Source organism: Hypanus sabinus, chromosome 9 (assembly GCF_030144855.1).
Source record: "Hypanus sabinus isolate sHypSab1 chromosome 9, sHypSab1.hap1, whole genome shotgun sequence".
Lineage (NCBI taxonomy): Eukaryota > Metazoa > Chordata > Chondrichthyes > Myliobatiformes > Dasyatidae > Hypanus > Hypanus sabinus.
Window position 1 is genome coordinate 16,513,194 of NC_082714.1, and position 23,216 is coordinate 16,536,409.

The 23,216-nt window shown below is 42.7% G+C and overlaps 1 protein-coding gene across 7 annotated transcripts in view; it reads left to right on the forward strand.

Moving 5' to 3' along the window:
• Positions 1–199: 199 nt before the first annotated feature.
• axin1 (axin 1) overlaps positions 200–23,216 on the forward strand; it is a 156,740-nt gene continuing 133,723 nt past the window's right edge. For 3 of the 7 annotated variants that reach the window (XM_059979117.1, XM_059979116.1, XM_059979118.1), the window contains exons 1-2: positions 200–954; positions 6,765–7,746. In XM_059979117.1, coding sequence (XP_059835100.1) covers positions 6,869–7,746 — 878 coding nt within the window. In that variant the 5' untranslated portion in view covers positions 200–954; positions 6,765–6,868. Of the gene's footprint in view, positions 955–3,506; positions 3,748–6,764; positions 7,747–23,216 lie in introns of those variants that run through there. The other 4 variants (XM_059979112.1, XM_059979113.1, XM_059979115.1 and 1 more) reach the window with 4 other exon arrangements.

Below are 23,216 nucleotides of genomic sequence, written 5' to 3' on the forward strand. Positions count from 1 at the left end.
CCCTGGGACCTTTAGCCCCCCCCTCCTCTCTCCTCATGCCTCCGCCCCCTCCCCGTGTCGTAAAAAACAGTAACTAAACTACATTTCCCTACATGCTTTTCGGACGCCGCTCGACCCCCCCCAATGAGCCAATCAGCAACCTGGGAACCGCAGGGCGTCGATGAGGTAATGGGTCGCCGAGCGCTTTCAGTAAGAGAATGCTTTGATGAGGTCCGACCTGATGAACAGATGGATTTTTTTCTAAATCGGGGGAGGGAGAGCGAATAGAGGGGGAAACTTCTCTTTCGCTTCTTCCCTTTTGTGGTGGCTGAAATATACGTGCCTGTTCTGTCTCTTCCCCCCCCCACACACACACACACACACTGGAGAATGGAAAAGAAGAGAGAGGAGGAAAAGGGTGGAGGAAGGAAAGTAGTGAGTAAGGTGTGTGGTGAGCTGTCAGGACCTGGTGCTGCTGGCGGCGGCGGCGGCGCGCTTTGATGTCGGCTCGCGGTGCAGGGGCTTCGAGTTAAAGCGTTGTAGGCGGTTAGTCGCGAGCGGGTGGGCGGCAGGCGCCGGGAACGGGAGGCAGAGGCGTCGACATTTCTCCTCAGCTCCAGGAGAAGAAAAAGACACATCAAACCCTCCCCCCTTCAAAAAAAAACCCTCTCTTCTTCAAGATTTAACGCCGTTCCCCGGAGGGTGTTTTTTTTTAAAAAAATCTGGTTCGGTCTTTGTCTAAATTTTATTTAATCGTGGAGGGGGAGGGGTTCTTAAAAATATTTTTAAAAATATCCGTACACACGTTAAAGTAAATCATGGAAGAGCCGGGGCGGAGGCGGCCGTCGCCGCCGTTTCTACCCGGCCGCCGCGGCGGATCGTCGTCCTGGAAGAAACTTTGCAACAGATTCGGCTGGGGCGAGGAGTTGTTGCCAGCCGCGGTGCATGTGTAGGATTTGGGGTAAGAGTGAACAGGTAAATCTGACCCTTTCTGTGTGTTGTGCGTGTTTGTGTTGGGAGGGGGGTGGTGAGAGGGGCTGTGAAAGTGGCTTGGCCACCCTGCGGCAAGCTATTTTCTTTAGTGGCGCGGGGGGGGGGGGTGAGGTTAAAGCAACTGAAAAAAGTAGTTGCACTGCTGCAAATTCTGAGCCTTGCACGTTTCTCAGAAGGGGAAAAAAATCTGGGAACTTGCACTTTTTCTCAGAAGTACAACGTGTGACTTGCACTTGGCTCAAAAAGGGGGGGGGGGGGGAGAGAGAGCCGGGTCTTGCAACTTTCTTGATCGGCTTGCACTTATCGGTTTTGTTAATGGCACGTTTCCCCCCTCCCTCTCTCTGAAGAGCAACCGCACTCCATTCTCGCGTTGTGTGGCAACTCGTTCTATTTTATCGCAGCGAAAAAGAGGGAAGCTAGCAGTTCCTCCATAAAGGAAAACATTGCTCCTTTAGAAAGGGGAGCTGCAGAGGATCCAGTCAGTTAATGGCTGGAAACTTTGCCCAACTTCACAGTTGTTGGTCCAAATAGTAGTGACATCTGTTCGCGTTCCTGAGCTGCGTTGGCTGTTACATTGCATACAAAAACATTAGCTGAACACAAAAGTGTGGTGCCTCAGCGTTTGTCCATTCGTCTTAATGTTACTCTGGTCAACTAAACATAAGAGCACTGACCTGCATCTTTTTAGCTTTTCCGGAGCAATGTTTGGCAGGTGTGCTCCATCCTATCTTTTTGCACTGATCACATTCAGTCTGTCAACACACTGCCTAGATTCAGATATCTTTATTATAGGCAACTCGCCAATTAATTCATTTTTAAATCAGCATTTTGGGTATTTGTTTAAAGTTTGAGACGATTTCAGGACTTTCCCGCTCCCCGCCGTATAACGTGGATCATATTTGGAGAGTTGAACGATATTTCAGGAACTTGCTGCACAGTTTGAAAAAGGCAGTCCGTTTGTAATCAAGTAGCTTAATTAACTAGAGTAATTCCGAATTGAATCTTTGCGAGCAATGTGTAACTGCGGTTTATTTATAAAGGTGTATGCATTAGTGGGAAGTTTGACCTTGGCTAACCTTTGAACTTTTAATATAAATTACTCCTTTGCCTATCAAAGGTCGATCTAAAATCAGTTAAAATTTTAAAAAACGGACACATTAGTATGAAGTGCCTTGGGTTCTTTTAATCCCACTGATAGTTTAAAAATATTTAAAGACAATTTACAGAGGAAGATGGATGGAAAGGTGATGGATGTGAAAGCAAATATCTGGAGCATTTTGCCCTTGTTGATAAATATCCACGGCTGTAATACGCACTATTTAAGTGGTTATGGTAACTTGGATTGCAATTGTAAAAATGCACATTGGGTTAAATTAATTATTATTGCATATGTTCACTGTTACTGCTGAAGGAGGATACTTTGGATGGCAAATTGTTTCAAAGGATAATTAGTACCAGGTTTATAACATAACTAGTGTCATTACCAATAGAACATCTAAGGACTGCTGATAGTGTGTAGAGATAACTGCATTTTTTAACTTTGTTATTATGATTCGGTGGTTAAAAGAGAGATGTTTAGTTTAACTATTTCTGACCAGATCTAATTGCATATAGAGATCCATAAGTTGTTTTGCATTCCGGTTTTGACTTTTCTTTTCAACTCTGCTGAATGACTTATGGCCTAATATCAAAACAAAAACAGTAAACAAAACACTGCTCTTAGTGGCGATTTTTTTCCTCTCAAATTGTCTTCTGTCGATAAATATTATTGCCCCAAAACTGAGGTTGTGTGTGCGGTTGAAGCCCCAATAACGTGAACCCCAGTTTACACAATGCAGCATTTAGTATGGCAGTGTGAAAGTACCAAGAATTCATGTCATTTTCTAAAGGAATGTAAACATTGATGAATGTTTTCTAGTATTTTGGAAATCTCTAATGAATGAAGTACTAGCACACATTGCGAGAATGACATCGTGTGGAATACAAAGGCATTCTGACTTCCCGAGGAATATTCAGATCTGATCGTGCCAAGTGTAAATCAGCAGCAGCAGCAAGTGTTGATTTTATATGTGTATATATATATATTTTGCTTTTTTGGCGAGTGTTTTTTGCCGGGTAGAATGAGTGTTTTTAGGCCGGTGGATTTTCAGGGTTGTGTGATGTTTGAACTCCATGCAAAGCAAATCCTTGGACAGGGGGCGCTATTCGGATCGTCTTTAGAGGAGCCAGGGAATGTGGATGTGTCTCTGAGTATGCGAGAGATTGAAAATAACAAAGAAAGTGTTTAAGTATTTTCCTGTTGTTAATCACCTTTGCCCATTTGGACTTTAAAGATCTCTGATGCGCGCATAAAACAGAGCACGATTTTTTTAAAGGTAGGTCGTGAAGCTGGAAGCATGTTTAATTGCAGTGAGGTAGAGGTTCCTGAAAATGTGCGGGGGGGGGGGCGGTGAGTTGAATTGTACTTGGATTTTATGCCAATCATTTCTAGATCAAGTTTAGATAAGATTTGTTTCTAGCGGGATCCTTTCCAGATTGATTACTGCAATGATATTCGATGTTAGAAAGTTGCATAAGCTGGAATGTTATTAAAGCAAGGGGCCTGAACAGTTTCTATTAGAAGCAAACGAGAACTGCAAGTAGCTAAAAGGGGTCTCGTTTGCACTTTCCCATCCCCCCACGTTGTCGGAGAGGCCAAGAAATGAATGTGATGCGGGCTGCAGACGCATCAGTCAGATCAAGAAGACTCGTGCACAAACCTCTCGCAAGTGGAAGGTACAGCGATTCTGTTTCAACCTGATCTGCAATCTCTGCAACTAGCACGTTCAGATAGATCTATTTGACTATAGTTTGAAGGTGGGCGATTAAAAATTTGCCCTTCAGGAAACGATTCATTGGTAAAAGTATCTAAGGAATAATAGCTTAAACATTGCAGCAGATTAAACCGCGATTGTAGATTTCAAAACATCAAACGGACAGGCTGCTTTCAATGAAGGTCGATGCTTGTGAGTGTAGAGTATCGTTTGTTATTTTTATATTTGGTATATGTCATTGGAACAGTGTTTTGAAGGTCTGTTTTAATTATTTAATTTAAAACATGGGCTAAATGTGGCTGGGTTTGTGCAGATGATGGCTGTATAATTTGTTACCGCTTTTATTCTGCACCACGATTCGTTTTCAAGTAGGATTTTTAAAACAGAAAATGAATATATTTATCAGCAGTTGGTTCCCCTGTGGAGTGCATCATTGAAAAGTAGGCCACTCTGGATCTCGTGTAGATTGTTGTAACAATTCCTGATATTCTGATCTTTCCAATTAGCACAATGCAGAATTTTTAATTGGAGAATTTAATTCTGCACATATGCAAATTTTTTTAGTTTCTGTTATATTTTGAAATGTGCACGGTGATTTTAAACTTGCTGGAAATTTATACTTCATGTGCATGTGCATGTAGTTTAACTTGTGAAAATATGATTGCGTCCAGTGCAACAAGCTGTGTATATTGTATCGTCACAATTGTAACGATTACTTTATGAATTATTAAACCGTTTGCGTGAAGTATCTGGGATGGGCATTCCCCAGCAACACGTTTGGGTCTTTCATCTAAGCTGCCCTTTCCCTCCTGTAGGAGGCAGAAGGTTACGAAGTCTCTTACTCTATAAAAGAGTCTCTCATTTTTAATGGAATATCTTTTGCTTCCCCTTCATATATCCTGTTATTGTATATTGGAAGATATTGTACGTACTAGGCAATTTTGGCAAAATGCAGAATATATTTTATTATGTACAATTTAAATCTTCTTGCCTCCTTCCTAAAATAACAAGCAAATCTGATTTCAGTTGGAAGTCTAAATGGGCTGTGATTCCATTATACGCTAACCAGTGTAATTCAGTTTAAGTTGAAGCGACAGCTGGCTTTTGGTAAAGGAAAATTTTGATTTACCATTCCATCTAGTTAGAAGTAATTTCAATTCTAAAGGAAGCTATGGACTTGAACTTCTATGGCAGTTCTATTTCACAATTTCATAATTTAGGTAATTTAGCCACTTTGCCCTGATCAAGCTCTTGCATATGGTAATACAGAATTATACAGAAACAGCAAGGGGAATAATCATGATTTACTGTAAACAATGGTTTGTTAGCTTGTACAGAAGGAGTAATATTGCAAATATTCAGTATGCTTGGGAGGGGGTATGCAATTTATGGGTGTGAAGTGACTTTAGATGTTGGTTGTTTGTGTTAACACACACTATGTTGGAGGAAATCAGCAGGTTTGGTAGTGTCTGGGTGAGGAATAAAAAGTTGATGTTTTAGGCCAAGACCCTTCCAATATCTGCAGAATCTCTAGTGTTTATGGCTGCTTGTTCCCATTTTTGTGAATGTCATACTGCAAATAGTTTTCAATTATTTTTAATATTTGAAATCTTAATTTTTAACGGATGATGGTAACTCAAGGTCTTCTAATTAACTAAAGAGATTTAACAAATAATCAAATGATAAAACTTTTATGATTTATCAAAAAGGGTTTTTATTTTGCTGAAACTGAAGTTATCTGGAATGTATTTATAGTAGCGGATATGAAAACCATGAAATTAAAACTATAGCCATGTCAGATGTTTACCTATAAGTGAGATATGTAATGGAATGAATTTTGGTAGGTAACACATACTTCAGGGTTGGAAGCAATCATTTTTGGTCATATTTTGTGAAATTTTGTATCATTATACATTGGTGATTTTGAGTTTGAAGAATGACAAAGCATAGTTCACAAAAATTGCAAACAGTATCCTCCATCAGGGAAAATTTATCTTTCAAAAAAACATTGCACGGCATTATCTTTGTAGCACCATATTATTTTAGAGCACTTCAAGGTAACCTAATTACTTTCCAGGTGTAGTTGTATCTGCAATGAGATATAGTAAGATCATTTGCATATCGCAAGAACTGAGGAACTGCTGTTTTAAATGATAAGATCTGTGTTAATGATCTTGTTTGAACTATGAATGTTACCAGAGTGGAGGAGAACACCCCTGTTCTTAATGGAATATTTAATATGCACTGATAGGGCAAATAGAGTTGGGGCTTAACAGCATCTTTGAAAGTTCATACCTTGGTAATCTGCTGAAATGTCAATCTTAAATGTCCTCAAATTCATGAGCAGCGTATATCCAGATTTTAAAATGCAGGTGATAATGCTGCTATGCAGCAAACTCCATTGCATAGATTTTTTTTTCTTTTTAACTCAAAACAACTGTTGCGGTTACTAAATTGTAAACACATCTTTTTCCTCATTTTCTGTTCCTTGTGAAATGGAGCTTCTGTAAGAAATCTGAGATTTGAATACAGCTACACTTTCTCATACTGTGTTTTAACCAACACCAAATGGTACACAGGAGAAAATTATGCCATTCTTTTATGGGGAAAATGGTAAAGTGAATGCTAAGTAAAATCTTTATAGAATTATCAAGAATGGTGTTCATCTTTTGTAGTGCAAACTACTATGTTTCAGAGTTGAAAGTTTACTGTTTGCTTCTGATGCAATAATGGGATATGAATGTTAAAGAATGTTTGAGATGAAGTGATGTTGAAAAATTATTGGAAAAGAGAAATACTCATTCTGTTTTCATTTGCTCATAATATTATGGGGAAGGGGAATCAGAAAAAAATGTTTGTTTTGACCTGATGGCTCTAAGTCGACATCATTTCTGATCGGTGGCTTTAAAATTAATAATTGAATTATTTTAGATGCTTTGTTAAAATATTACAGCAATTAACTTTTATTTTTAATTACAGGAAGAATACAATACAACCAATATTTGTTTCCTGCTTGAATACTTGACCCTGGAAAGAATTGGGATTGTACTGGATTTTGTGCTGCGTGTGTGGTCGCTACAAAAATGAGTGCAAGGGGAAAGGCGTATTTGGCAGACCTTGGGGGAAGTTTTACTGAAGATGCACCAAGACCACCTGTTCCAGGCGAAGAAGGTGAGCTAGCATCCACAGACAGTAGGCAATTAAACCACGGTTTCTATCCCATAAAAAATGATGGACTTAAAAGTGAGGCTTCAACAGCAACCCCACGGAGGCCAGATTTGGATTTGGGTTATGAACCAGAGGGGAGTGCTTCCCCAACACCCCCATACCTGAAATGGGCAGAGTCATTGCACTCTTTGTTGGATGATCAGGATGGAATAAATTTATTCAGGACTTTTTTAAAGCAAGAAGACTGTGCGGACCTTCTGGATTTTTGGTTTGCATGCAGTGGATTCAGGAAACTGGAACCTAATGATTCTAATGAAGAAAAGAGGCTGAAATTAGCAAAAGCCATATACAAGAAGTACATTCTGGACAACAATGGTATTGTATCTAGACAGATCAAACCAGCCACAAAAAGTTTCATTAAGGATTGTGTTATGAAGCAACAGATAGATCCTGCTATGTTTGACCAGGCCCAAACTGAAATTCAGACAATGATGGAGGAGAACACCTACCCTGTATTCCTGAAGTCTGATATTTATTTGGAATATACAAGGACAGGTGGCGAAAGTCCAAAGTTGTTTAGTGATCAAAGCTCAGGGTCTGGAACAGGAAAAGCTTTATTAGGATATTTACCTACATTGAATGAAGATGAGGAATGGAAATGTGACCAAGACACAGAAGAACAAAAAGGAAGAGATTTGGCTACTGTAAGCAGGCTTACGCAGAAATTGCTTATGGAAACAGCACCACAACGTGCTGGTCCAACAAGGCGATTCGATGAGGCTCGGGAATACAGGTAAATGGCTTGGTACTATTGACTGCAGTAAAAAATCCATTGTTATTACTGGGCCTAATGATGTTTTGTGGCAAAGCTATGCTTGAACATAAGTAGCCTCTTAATGTTTTCATACTTGATTTGTTATTTGGTAAGATGTTGATTTAGTCTGTTTTTATCTTCCAGTGAACGTTTATACAATCTGTTTATAAAACTAGCTGCATTTTCCCTGCTAAAATGCTCTATGTAAATGAAAATCAATTGTAATTGCTTTAATGTCAGAAATAACATTTTCTCTTGTGTTTTGCTAGTTACTAGATTTGAAGTTAATGTATGCTATTGCTGATGATGGGATATGAATGTATTAGTCAATCAAACTGTGGTCAGTATGAAACAAAAGTTGGTTCTATCTTTTAATTTATTGGTCATAATTAAACTATTTGAAAATATTCTGAAATCTGTGAAAACTGTGCTCAGCACAGTCCTAGGAGTAGTTCATATAGACAGAACAAGAGTATTTCTATGAAAGTTAAGTTGGATACATTCCAGAGCAGACTTGCATTAAGAGGTGTGCTTTTTAAAAAATCTGTATTCTCCTGGTATAGTAAATCTAATATTGTAAATGGGAATGAGTTCCTATCAGTAGTCTTGCGATCAATCCAAACTTTCTCCCAAAACTGCAAGAGAATGCATTCTAAGTCCTGCTCATGGTATAGGAAGCTCAACTTTGCAGTGGTTCATTCAGTACCCAAGAAGTACATGTGTGCAATTAAACATATCCAGAAATGCAAAGTTGAAAATTGCTGCCACAGTTGAAAATTTTTATTCAGATTAACCCTGTTTTATCAAGGGTTTGAAGTGCTTGTACATCAACAGATTGATTAACTTTAAGAATGTAGTTCAAATTAAGCAAAAGATCTGGTTTAATCCATTAGTCTACATACTTGCAACCAACAAGCTCCGTTCATGTGATGGTAACTATTAAGAAACCACATGTGCTCTTAAATGTCATTTCCAAAGGAGGTATTAATTCAAGCTGAAAGGAATTTGAGATTAGCATCAAGCTGCAAGGTTGAGAAATTTTATTTGGACTGTTGAGCATATGCCCCTAACTGAGCTGATGTAGCATTGGCCTAGCTTGCTCTACTTGCAGCAAACATTTCAGATATCACAGCTGGGACAGAAAACTACATCAAATATTACAAAATGCTTTCAGTATTAAGCAAAATATATGTTGTTGAAAAAGAAAACCTTGGGCTCATTTATTTGTACTTAAATATTGTCAAATTGATTTTGTTTTGTATAAATTGCTTGCAAAAGGTGTGCATATAGATCCTTGCTAGTCCCCAGCTGAGACTTTGAATGGTGGATGCATTAATCTGTGAAGTCCTTGCATTAAGTCATATTGATTACATAAGGCACAGGTTTAAAAAAAATAAACTTGCATGAAAAAAATCTACGGTATTTCTTGTAATATTTAAGGCTATTTGCTAGTTCAGGTATGGTGGCCTTTTTTTTAAGAAAAATTGAATTCTTCACCCTTGTATATTTTTGTATACATGCAAACTGCCTTTCTTATCCACTTGTTACTCTCACTGATCTCCTCCTGGCATTTACCTCACAAGTGTGACAAGTGCTACGTCTCCCTCATTACCATTCAGAGCACTAAGCAATCCTTGCAAGTGAGTTGACACTTCACCTGTGAGTTTTTCAGGGTTATCTATTGTATCTGGTGGTCCTCCTTTAAATTAGTGAGACCCAACACAGATTAGGCAACTATATCGAGCATCTTAACGCAGCCACAAGATGCAGGATCTCCCACTGACTGTTCTTTCAATTTGGCTTTCCATTCTGACATGTCCGTCCGTGGTTTCCACTATTTCCATAATGACGCCAAACTCAGATTGGAGAAGCAACATCATCTCATTCTGACTGGGTAGCAACCAACCTGATAGCATGAACATAGATTTCTCTAACTTCTAGTAATTTCTACCCCTTCTGTCCTTACTCCTTCCCCTCTCACACCTTATTAATTGAAAGCCTATTGGAAAAAAAACTTGTTCTTGTGAGTGATACATGGTATCATCAAAGTTAGTTACTATTCAAACTAATAGCTATTTTAAGTGAATCATTGTGGTTTAGTAATTCTTTAAACATTAATTTGCTCTTATTTCCAAACTATTGATTTTTTTCTTAAATATTGATAATTTGTTACCACAGCAAGTTTCAAAACTACACCAGGATTCATTCTTTGACTGCTTACCTTTTGAATCTTAGGCTTCACCTTTGCTACATGTTTCTTTATAGCTTGGGTGTTGAGCATGGTCCTTCTGTCTCTGTGCCCTTCCTGTATTTTCCCAACATCAGATCCAATTTGCTAGAGCCACACCTTCCATAAGCCCCCCCTCCCTGCCCAATTATACTGGCTATTTTGTTCTGAAGTATACACCCCATTTAATAAAGCTAATGGGCCTATTATCATCTTTCTTCCTGGTTGCTTGGTGGCTAGTTTCCATTCTGATTTTTATGCTTTATATTTTCTTAATCCAAATGAAATCTTCGCTATCCAGCATGATTTTAATAAAGAACCATCAAGACTTCCAGTCCATCTCTGAAAAATATGTTAATTTTTAATCTTCAAGCCCACAATATGTAGAATTTGGAACCAGACAGCAGTCTCAGAATCAAGTTTAATAACACTGGCATATGTTATGAAATGTAGTTTTGCGGCAGCAGTGCATTGCAATACATAATTTTAAAAAACTATAAATCGCAGTAAGAAATATATGATAAAAATTAAATTAAATAAACAGTACAAAAAATAGTGAAATAGTGTGGATGGGTTCATTGTCAATTCAGAAATTTGATGGCATTGGAGGAACTGTTCCTAGAAAGTTGTGTGCCTTCAGACCCTTGTGTCACCTCTTTGGTAGTAGGGGACATGTTCTGTGTGATGGGGATCCTTAATGAAGATGTCATTGATGCTGAGTCCAGTGCACATGTTGGAGCTGGCTGAGTTTGCAACTTTCTGCAGCTTTTTTCAATCCGGTTTAGTAACCCCCCCCCCCCCCCCATACCAGAAGTGATGCAACCAGTTAGAATGCTTTCCACAATATACAGAACATAGAAGTTACAAGTCCTTCGGCCCACATTGTTGTGCTGACTCTCAAACCCTGCCTCCCATATAACCCCCCACCTTAAATTCCTCCAAATACCTGTCTACTAGTCTCTTAAACTTCACTAGAGTGTCTGCCTCCACCACTGACTCAGGCAGTGCATTCCACACACCAACCACTCTCTGAGTGGAAAATCCTTCCTCTAATATCCCCCTTAAACTTCCCTCCCCTTACCTTAAAGCCAAGTCCTCTTGTACTGAGCAGTGGTGCCCTGGGGAAGAGGCGCTGGCTGTCCACTCCATCTATTCCTCTTAATATCTTGTACAAATTATATCTGTAGAAATTTTTAATTGTCTTTGGTGATGTAACAGGTCTCCTCAAGCTCCTAATGAAATATAACTGCTGTCATGCTTTCTTTGTTACTGCATCAAAATATTGGACCCAGGTAGATTGCCAGCGATATTGACACCCAGGGGCTTGAAACTGCTCACCGTTTCCACTACTGATCTCTAAGGATTGGTGTGTGTTGTATCAACTTCAACTTGTTGAAGTTCACAGTCCATTCCTCAGTTTTACTGATGTTGAGTGCAAGGTTGTTGTTGGAACACCACTCAACCAGCTGATCTCTTGTTCTTATCACCTCCTTGTTACTGTCTGAAATTCTGTTAGCAATTATTGTGTCATTGCCAAATTTATAGATGGAGTTTGAGCAGTGCCTAGCTACACAATCATGGAAGCAGAGGCAGTAAAGCTGTGGGTTAAGTACACATCCTTGACATGCATCAGTGTTGATTATCAGTGAGGATGTTATTTCTTACACACACTGACTGTTGTCTCCCAGTTAGGAAGTTGAGGATCCAGTTGAGAGGGAGGTAGGGAGGTACAGAGGCCCAGACTTTTGCGCTTGGTTAGTACTGAGGGTATGATGTTATTGACACTGAGCTGCAATCAGCAAGCAGTAGCCTGAGGTAGGTATTCCTATTGACAAGGTGATCCAAGGCCAAGTGGAGAGCCCATGAAATTGCATCTGCTGTAGACCTATGGTGGCAATAGACAATTTGCAGGTCATTGGTCATGAATTGATTTTGGCCATGACCAACCTCTCAAAATATTTCGTGACAATAGATGTGAGTGCCACTGCATGTTAGTCATTGAGACAGCTCACTGTGCTCTTCTTGGGCACTGGTATGATTGTCACCCTAGGGCAAGAATCATCCTAGGACTAGAGCAGTGAGAAATTGAAAATGTCCTTGAACACTCTGCTAGTTGGTTGGCACAGGTTTTCAGAACTCCATCTGGTTTACCATCAAGGCCTAATGCCTTGCAAAGTGTTCACCTCATGAAGACTGTCCTGATGATGGCCTTTGAGACAGATCATAAGGTTACCATATGCTGCAGGGATTCATACAGGTGTAGTTTTACTCTTTTCCAAACCATAAAAGGCGTTTGGCTCTTCTGGAAGCCATTCATGATGTTAGGTTTTGTTTAATAGGAAGTGGTGGTTTATAAACCCAGGCAGAACTGACGTGCATTTGATTCTGTCTAATTTCAATTGGAATTGTTTTCTTCACCTTTAAAACAGCTTTCTGGGGGTCGTACCTGGACTTCCTGTATAGTTCTGGATCAACAGTCTTGAATGCAACAGATTTAGCCCTCAGCAGACTACAAATCTTCTGGTTCATCCATGGGTTTTGGTTTGGATGTGTTCTCAAAGACGCACACTCATTCTCACTGGTCTTGATGCAGTTGGACACAACTGTGGTGTATTCATTCAGATTTGAAGATAAATCCCTGAATATTGTCCAGTCCACCAACACAAAGCAATCCTCTTTTTCTCTTGATCATACCTTGGTCCTCATCATTGGTGCTGCGGTCTTGAAGCCTGATTTATACTTGTGCGTCGCAGTCTAGGTAGCACGCCTTAGGATGACGTACACCTCTCCAGAAAAGTTACTCAAGCGTCGTGGTGACACAGACAGCAGCAACTATGATTGGTCCACTCGGTAATATCACATTTCCTCCCACACATTTCCGATTGCTGCTTCTCCCGACATGTCTGTAGGCTGTGCGTACACTGATGCGAAATAGATGAACAAAATCATCAAATCTACCTGCCAACATGCAAAAGTGTTTGAAATGCATTTGCTTGTCCATGTCTGTCACGAAGAAACTCAACACAGTGGCATAGAAACCCCCACTGCCATCTAGCATTTTGGCGCACACCAACGCATGCTTGCTATGGTGTAAAGCGACACAAGTGAAAATCAGGGTTACGGCATAGCCCATACGCACAAGTATAAATCAGCCTTTAGTCTCTGCCTATGTGCTGGGTACAGCCAGGTGATCAAACTTTTCAAAGTGCGGGCACGGGTGATGCAGTGAGCATTCTTGATAGTGCTAAAACAGTGGTCGAGTGTTGGCTTCTCTGGTTAGAAACATAGAAAAACTACAGCACAATACAGGCCCTTCAGTTGACAATGCTGTGTTGAACATGTACTTTAGAAATTACCTAGGGTTACCCATAGCCCTCTTTTTTTTTAAGCTCCATGTTCCTATCCAGGGGTCTCTTAAAAGACCCAAATGTTGTACAGGTGATATGTTTATGCATGCTTAGTTCAGAGACTCCTTCAAGCTGGCCTGATTGAAATCCCCTGTAATGATAGGGAAAGCATTGGTGTGGCTGTTTTGTGCCTGCTGATCATAGTGCTCAACTCCTCCAGTGCCTGCCTGATGTTGGCCAGAGGTGGAGCATACATTGCTACTAGGATGATGATGGATAATTCCCTTAGCAGATAAAATGGATGACAGTAGACTGCTAGATGTTACAAGTCAGGTGAGCAGGACTGCAACAGAACCATCACATCTGTGCACCACAAAGAGTTAATCATTATATCTTGAATGTACTTAATAATTGAGTATCTGTAAATCAATGGAGTAGAGTGTTCCAAACTTTGCAGCCCTTTTAAGGGTAGAAAAGTTTCATCATTTCGGTTCTTAGTGCCTCACTGCCCCATGTATTTATTGTGTAATAGTTCGGTTCTGGATTACCCAGCCAAGTTAAAACTCTTCCTAGATTCTACACTATTGAGTTCTTAACAATTTTATTTCAGAGGTTCCCTTTCATTGACTTGAACTATTGGAGCATGCCTTAGCCTCTTCTGACATAATCCCTTCACCATAAATTGGTCTAATATTTCTTGTACACCCCCAAAAACAAGATAATTTTAGAAATAGATTATTTTCTCATGTAATGAGGTACAAAACTTGTTTTGCATGCCATTGACAGATCATTACATTACAACAGTACATTGAAGTTGTACATAGTTTTGGTCACAAGCAGCACAGGCCAGATACGACTTTCTATTTTATACCCAATCCCTTCATATTGAAAGATTAAGAAAACCTGTTTTATGTCTGTCATGTTTATAAGAAGACCCACATTTCTAATTTGTCTTTTTTTAAAATACAATGAATTGTGATTAATTTAGACGCATTGGAACCAGTACATTTTGGCACAATTAAGTGGCTGCCCCAATTAACCAAAGTTTCTTAAGTTTCTTGTAAATAGTTAATGTATAAAAAAAAGGCAAACTACCATTTGACTGAGTAATTGTGTTTAAATGAAAATGCAGAATAAATTAGAACGGTGACAATACTACTACAGTACTATAAAACTGTAGTTCCTAAGTCGACAGAGAAATTCATCGAGTGTACACCGCAGTATTCTTTCGACTGTAAATGAATAAGATCCACACAGACACCTAGTGCAAATAATGGACTGCCTTCACAGTGCTTTAGATGATTGCATCCTTCAAATTTTCCTTTTCAAGATGATTGTCAATACCTTTAAATTCTTCATTGTTCCTAACTTGAAGTAGTGAGATGCAAGCCTCAATACTTGAAACTGCAGTGAACAGAACAGTTCTGAATTGATCTGCTGCTTATTTCTCACCAACTAGCAGTGCAGTGACTAAAATCACTGGTTTATGAGCATAAACACACAGCTGTCTCTAAAATTGATCTAAGACGGTTTAGTGTTTAACAACCACACAAGTGCAGACAACTGACACAAGTTCGAAATTTCAGCAGCAGTGTCCTGTCCCAATTAAGAGGAATAGTGTTCCAAATAAGTGGCTACCCTGTTTAAACGAAGGCCCAGTTAACCATTGGCGCTGAAAGTGTGGTAATATTTGCAAGCTGTCCTCGATGCCATCCTCAGACTGTGGTTGTTAATGCGAAGATGCATTTCACTATATTTCAATGTGCACTTGGACAAATAAAGTCTATCTTTATCTTTACCCATTATACTGTCAGCTCATCTATACATTATGAACAGTCCCTAGGCCCTTTATCTAAATGATTAACATAAATCGTAAAAGATGAGGCCCAAGTACTCATCCGTGCAGTGCTGCTAGTTAATCCTTAATCAATTTTAATAAATTGCTTTGTCTGTCAGATTTTAACTTGATATAGTGCCACACAAAGTGCTTTTCAAAATTGATCATGTATTTCCCCTATATCTGTTAAGATAGATATAACCTACATTGGAGGTGGAGATTTCAGAGACAGGGTTCTGTCGTTTCTGAGGAGTGAGGGGAAAGGGTGGTCCGGTTTGGAAAGTTTAATTAGTCCCTGTCCCCCAGTGAGGAGTGAGAGTTCTAAGTTTGCATCAGCCCTTACCTCCCTGGCAAATAAGTGGCCCAGTGCATAGGCAGTGGGTCCCTGCCGGAAGCTAAGAATTTTCTCTGGAATAATGCCCACCCCTGAGGGGGAGGAGTAGTATGAGACGTGGGTGAGCACACCTCTCTGTTGTGAGATGAGTGGTAGTGCTCTGATGACGAAAAGCGCCAGAGATTAGTTGAAAGTTTGAGGGGGGGCTGGCAGCTGATCTAGCAAGAGCCGTGACAGTTAACCAACCCTCTGCTCCCCTTGCTGAGTACCTAGACACATTAGAGAGTGCTTTTGGTATGAGAGGGAGCCCTTTGGAGCTCATGAGGGGGTTTCAAAACATGTGTCAGGAGAAGAGGGAGAAGCTTTTTGCGTTCTTTTTTTTAGCTAGAGAGACAGCTAAATTGTTTGTGGTGGGGGGGGGGGAGTCATTTGGGCAGCTGAGGTGGATAAGTTAAGGATGGTACAGATAGCCAAGGGCGCCCAGCCCCAGGACATGATTGCTTGGGGTCTCTGACAGTCCCGTAAAACGTACCCATCTCCCTCATTTGTTCAGCTGATCAGTGAGGTGCAGGAGGAGGAGAACGCGCGAGGACTCCGTCAGCAGGGTACGGTCCTCAGTAGTAGCCCCTTGTGATGAAGTGACTGGGGCCAGCCCAACCCAAGAAATGGTAAAGGAGATGGTGGCAGAGCTGTGAACGGTGATGTCCTGGATGTTAACAGCGGGTGTGGACCCTCTGTATGATAGAACTGGTAGAGAGGGCACCCCCCCCCCCCAAGCGGACGGACTACACAGAGAGCTGCGGGTGGCAGAGGTTCTGCGAGAAGAGGGGTGGCTGGTAGCATGTGCTATAATTGTGAGGAAGAGGGACACTTCCGGCAGGACTGTGAGTGGCAGGAACCCCCTCGGAGCGTGAGCCCCCGGGTATCTAAGCAGGGAGATGTCCGGAAACTTAGAGGAGACCCAGTGAGGGAACGGCCTGGTGTCTCAGGGTTGGGGGGGGGGGGGGGACACGTTCCCAGCAAAGTACTCCTGAAAGCAAAATACCCTATTCCTGAAGGCTTAGTGGGACCACGCTTCTGTGTCGCTACGAATAGAGGGAATATATGCTAAAGCCATACTTGACACAGGGTTGCAGGTCGCATTACTGTACTGTTCGTTTTACAACTGGTATCTGAAGCATTTCCCCTTTACGCCATTCAGTGCACTGGAGAACTGGGGTATCATTGCTGGTGATTATCCATACAACGATTATTTGTTCGTGAAACTGGAGTTCTCGGAGGCCTGAGGTTCTTGATACATTGGTGCTGGTTTGCCTAGACCCTGTTGAGAGGGTAGCATTTCAATTTCAGTGGGGACCAACATACCTCTTGTGAGGAGGCTCATGGGGGCCTGCAAGGAGAAGGATGGTGAGAGCTTTCTGGGAACCTTGTCCGTGCGCGAGGTGTTTTGGACTGCTTTTGAGAGTGCGTGGCAGCATTGGGCCAGATACCGAATTTAAATGAGGGACTGTGTGGTTCGCCAGTCAAAACCAATGGTGGTAAGGCCTGGGGAAGTAGTGAGATTGATGGGGACCCCCAAATTTCCTGGAGTGCCTGAGGGCGAAGCCCTCTTAGTGGATGCTCTAGATGACCACAAGGGGGAGTCAGAGTTTCCTGCTGCGGTACTGCTGAGACCCAGATTGCAGAAGCCCTCAGTTGTACAGGCAAGCAGGATGACAGTGATTGTCAGGAACACTACGAAGATGGAGGTCACCTTCAAGCAGGGGATGCTCCTGGCGCCTCTGTTCCTGGTGACTGTAATGTCTAGTGCCCCTGTGAGGCACGCTGGGGAGAAACTATTGGAAAAGTTGACGGCTGAGTCATTCAACTTCGGGGACTCCCCGGTGCCACCGGGTTGGAAAAGGAGACTGGTAGAGAAGATACTGAAGCTGGAAGGTGTCGTTTCCATTTGCAAGTTTGATGTGGGCTGTTTCAAGAGCACTCGACAAACTATCTGGGTGACCGAGGACACCCTGTTTAGAGAGAGGTCGCGACAACTGGCCCCTGCAGATGTGGAAGACTGTGGCAGCACTTGTGTAAGTTGAAGGAAGCTGGGATCATCACTGAAAAGCCCCTATGCATCCCCTATAGTAGTGGCCTAGAAGAAGAACAGGAAGGTACGCGTGTTTGGACTATAGGACTCTGACCAATACATGGTCCTGAGGGTTGAAGACACACTGGCCTGTCTGAGTAGTGCGGTGGTTCAGTGTGCTGGATTTGAAGAGTGGATATTACCAGATTCCTATGAGTGAGGCGGACAAAGAGAAAATGGCCTTATATGTCCCTTGGGATTCTTCTAATTCGAAAGGATGCCCTAGGGCATATCGGGAACCCCTGCAACCTTCCAGCAGGTCATGGAGAAGATGGTGGGGGATATGAACCTGCCTGAGGTGTTGGTGTGTTTGGATGACCTCATGGTATTTGGATTCACCTTGGAAGAACATGAAGCGAGGCTACTGAAGGTGCTCGGTCGCCTGAAAGCTAAAGGGTTAAAACTTTCCTCGGACAAGTGCCAGTTCTGCAAAATGTCAATTAGCTATGTCGGGCACATAATCTCCCAAAATGGAGTAGCTGCAGACCCACCTAAGATAGAAGTAGTGACCACTTGACCAAGGCCCCAGACTGTGAGCGCTTAGCGCTCGTTCCTCAGGTTTCGTGGTTATTATCGGAGATTCATGAAGGACTACGTCAAAGTGAGTCATCTCTTGAATCAGCTCTGTGTGGTTACCCTCCCTTGGAAAAGAAGGGGGGGGGGTACAAAAGGACAGGAGGGTGGAGAATATCCAAACCTGTCGGAGCCTTTTGGACAGAGGTCAGATGTAAAATGTGAGGAGGCTTTTCAGTTGCTGAAGGAGCTGCTGACTCAGGTGCTAGTGCTGGCATTTGCGGACCCATGATTGCCGTATGTACTGCACACAGATGCCAGCTGAGAGGGTTTAGGGGGCATCCTGTATCAGGATCAGGGCACCAGGGTGAGGCCTGTGACGTTTGTCTGCTGGCGTTTGTCACCCTCCAAGCGCAACTAATTCACGCACAAGTTGGAATTCCTGGCTTTGAAATGGGCGGTGATGGATAAGCTGAGTGGCTATCTCTACGGGGCCAAGTTTGGGGTTAGGACGGACAACAGCCCCCTAACCTGTATCCTGACCTTGGCGAAACTGGATGCCACTGGCCATTGGTGGTTGGCAACGTTTGTCTGCCTATGATTTCAGCCTAAAGTACCAGCTAGGGAGCCGGATCATTGATGCGGATGCTTTGTCCCGATGGGTGCATGAGGGACTGGACAGGGATGAGGAGTGGGAGAGCGTTCCTGCCCCTGGGTGAAGGCCATGTGTCAGTTTGCCATCACTATGAAGGCAGAGAAAAAGGAGAGGCAGGATCGAGCAGTGGATCAATTGGGGGCTTCTGATGATGCCATACCCCAAGTTTACTGTTACCTAACTACTCTGAAGACAAATCAGCTGCAGGAATTGAGTTCTGGGGAAGTGGCAGCTGCTCAGTGAGATGATCTGGGCATTGGCACTATGTGGTCTGTGGTTGAAAAGGGAGACATGGCTCAGGTGGAGAAGACAGAACACACTTCAGTGCCTCCATTACTGAAAGAATGGTCTCGGTTGGAGTTGAAGAACCAGATCTTATACCAGGTCACGTCACCCCTGGACCGACCTTGGCGTTGCCAACTGGTTTTGCCCGAGAAGTATCGGAGGATCGAGTTGAAGTCACTACCTGATGATTCTGGACATTTGGGGGTGGAAAAGACCTATGGATTGCTCAGAGACTGGTTTTACTGGCCCCTTTATGAAGCCAGAGGTTGAAAAATACTGCAAGTCGTGCATTCGCTACATACGGCGGAAGACACTGCCTACACGGGCAGCTTCTTTGTCCCACTTGCAGAGTGCAGGGCCCCTGGACCTGGTGTGTATGGATTTCCTGTCCATAGAACCCGATGCCAGCAACACGGCAAATGTCTTAGTCTTCACGGATCACTACACCAGATATGCTCAGGCTTTTCCTACCAAGGACCAGAGGGTGACTATGGTGGCAAAAGTGTTAAGGGAGAAGTACTTCATTTATTATGTCCTTCCCAGGTGGATACATAGTGACCAGGGATGGGACTTCGAGAGCAGACTCATCTATGAGTTATTTGGCATGCTTGCAGTTGAGAAGTCGAGGACCACGCCCTATCACCCGCATGGCAATTCCCAGCCTGAGAGGTTTAATCAGACTTTGCTAGACATGCTCAGGACCCTGGAAATCAGCAAGACGAGCAGGTGGAGTCAACATACTGGTTTACTGTTAGACGAAATGAAGCTCCTGGGTACTTGCCATATTATCTGGTGTTTTAGCGTGAGGCAAGGTTGCCCATTGACCTTTGTTTTGGAACTGACAAGGGTGACTTACCACTGAAGCCTTATCTGAAATATGTATCTGATAGGAGGAGAGAGCTGAAAAGGGCTTATGAATTGGCTGGGGTTGCGGCCGCCAAGCAGAATCGAGGAAGTAGGAGGTATGAAAAGAAAGTGAGGTTCTCCCAACTCCTGCTGGGAGACCGAGTCCTCATTAGGTATTTGGGGCTACCTGGAAAGCGCAAGTTGGCTGACTGCTGGGTGGCCACACCCTATGTGGTGGAGAGTCAGATGCCAAACCTACCAGTTTTCCAGGTGACACCAGAGGAGGGGAATGGGCCTGTCAAGATTCTGCATCGGAACCACCTGTTGCCCCTGGGTCAAGAGATGCAGGTAGACCCACAGCCCAACTTGGAGCCTACACCTAGTAAGAGGACTCTGCAAAAATGCGGGGCTACTGCCGGGCCCACAGCAGGAGAGGCTGGGCCAGGCCCCACTCATGAGAGGGTTACTGATTTGGAGGATGATGATCTGGATGTGTGTACATGCTGTCATTCGCTAACTCACTTTTGATTGAGGTAGAGACTCCTGGCCCTTCTCCCACTGAGTCAGGTGAAGTGGACGGGGGGGGGGGGGGGGGGGGGCTATCACTTCCACTTCAAGTGATAGCCCCCCCCCCACTATCACTTGCAGTGGATAGTGTGGGTTACAGCAGGACCCTGAAGGAGAGAAAGCAGCGCCTGGACACGGGACAGGCTCAGAGTTGCAGGGGGCATGAGTCATTCATTCATAGCTTGTCACACCAGACAGTCACCCATTTGTGTCTGGCGCGTAGTGTCAGGATTGGTCTCCTTTTGGATTAAATGGGTCACGGAATGAACGTTCCTGACTCAACCCATTTTTAACGAGGCCGAGTGGCTAGCTCGGTGCTCAACCTGGCACAGATGGAAAACGTACCTGGGTGGGGTAGGGGGGTGCTGACTGGGTTCGAACTTGGGAGCCTTCGCTTCCGAAGTCCAGCGCTGATGCCACTGCGCCACCAGCCAACTGGGGCATGAGTGATAGATTGGGGGAGGACTCACCAAGTAGACCGGAAGTATCTCCAGTAGCGTCTGAGCCTGAGGAGTTAGGTGAGGAGATACTGAGGTCGCAGAGAATTAAGAGACCACCACTAGATAGGTTGGGTTATGTAGTACCTAGGGAAAAGGGCGTGATCTCTACTGTTTTGGGGAGCTATGTCACTGCCTTTTGCACCTGGATTGGGCTTTGTGTTTTGCAGGGAAGGGTTGGCGAATTATCCCAACGTCATGAGGACGTGACTAAATCTAGTGGGGGAGAATGAAATGGCTTCTCTGTAATGTTCACTGCTGAGGTAACGGTTGCTCTGTAGCAGCAATGTTTGGGTTATGGCTGGAGATAACAGGATCGTAGCATGCTTATTAGCCAATCAGAGATTGTTGCTTTGTCTTGTGTATCTGGAAGGGTGTTTTTTATTGTGGTCTTTTGTCATGGAGAGAAGAAGAGGGAGGACGCATGTGGTGAGAGCTGGTAGACCACTGGACGGAGTGGACCAGGATCTGAGTGTCCAAAAGTCGGCAACACTTGGAAGAGACCGATGGTAGAAGAATGACTGCTGAGTGAGCTCCAACGTGACTTTGACTTGACTTGGGCCCTTTTTTGATTTTCATTACTAATCCTATATTCAGATTAAGGTTCATAAAGTTCAATCATTTAATTCCATATGGTGTACTATCTGATATTTTGCGTTGTGGGTTTGTATTACACAGCATCCGCACAAAAGTGATTATCCAGTTTGGCGGGGCCGAAGGTTGTTTCCCTGGACAAACACGAGCTGGGCAAGCCTGAAGGTTACACAGATATTGGAATATATGAGATAGCTTGGGATCGCCGTCATTTCCAACTCTGAATCTACAGTTTCAAGGAAAGGTTTGTGAGCCCTTTGCAAATACCTGTTTTTTTGCATTAATTACTCAATACTTGTGGCCTAATCTTCATCTAAGTCATAATAGATAAACACAATCTGCCTAAACTAATAACACACAAACAATTGTACCTTCTCTCATCAATACTGAATACATTATTTAAACAATTAGTCTAGGTTCAAAATAGTATGTGAACCTTAGGGGTAATGCCTTCTGCAAGAGCTGTTTGGAATCAGTGAGGTGAAATTGGAGGTGCAGGTTGACCCACAAAGTCAGGTTACTGACAGATCCTGCTCTGCTCAAGAAAGAACTATTTATGTGCACCTCGTCTTGATCAAAACTTAATTGAAGGACCTTAGAAGAAGAATTGTAGAGATGCATGAAGCTGGAAAAGGCTGCAAAAACATCTGAGTGTTCATTGAAACACAGTAAAATAAATTGTCTACAAGTGGAGGGAGTTCAGGACTGTTGCTAGCCTCCCTAGGAGTGTGCATCCTGCAAAGATCACTCCCAAGAGCATAGAATACAATGCTGACGGAGGTAATAAAGAACCCAAGGGTAACAGCAAAAGACCTGCAGCAACCTCTGGATCATTTGCTAAAGTCTCTGTTCATGTGTCCACTATAAGAAAAATACTGAACATGAATGGTGTTTATGGAAGGGCACCATGGAGGGAAACCACTGTTCTCCAAACAAAACATTGCTGCACAACTCAAGTTTGCAAGAGACCACTTAGATGTTCCTAAATGCCTCTGGGACAACGTTCTGTGGACAGATGAGAATAAAACTGAACTTCTTGGCAGAAATGCATACCACCATGTTTAGAGGAAAAAGAGCACTGCACACCAAAACCTAATCCCAGCTGTGAAGCATGGCAGAGCATTATGGTTTGGAGCTGCTTTGCTGTCTTAGCCTGGATCGCTCAGAATTGTGGGAACAATTAATTCAAAATTGTATCAAGACACTTTACAGGAGAATGTCAGCAGGGTAGCAGTCCATCACCTGAAGCTTAATAGAATTTAACAAGACAATGACCTGAAACACAATGAATCAACAACAAAATGGTATTTAAAAAAAATTGTGTTTTGGAATGGTCAAGTCAGATCCAGATCTTAACCCAATTGAGATGCTATGGCATGATCTGAAGAGGGCTATTCATAGAAGGTATCCTAGAAATATTGATTAACTGAAACAGTCTTGTGTGGAGGAATGGTTTAAAGTTTCTCCTTGCTGTTGTGCAAGTCTGATCAGCAGCTACAGGAAACGTTTGGTGGAGGTTATTGCTGGTAAAGGAAGTTCTACATATAAGGGTTCGCATACTTTTTCCACCCTGGACTGTGAATAATTGAACAATGGGTTCAGTAAAGATATGGGAG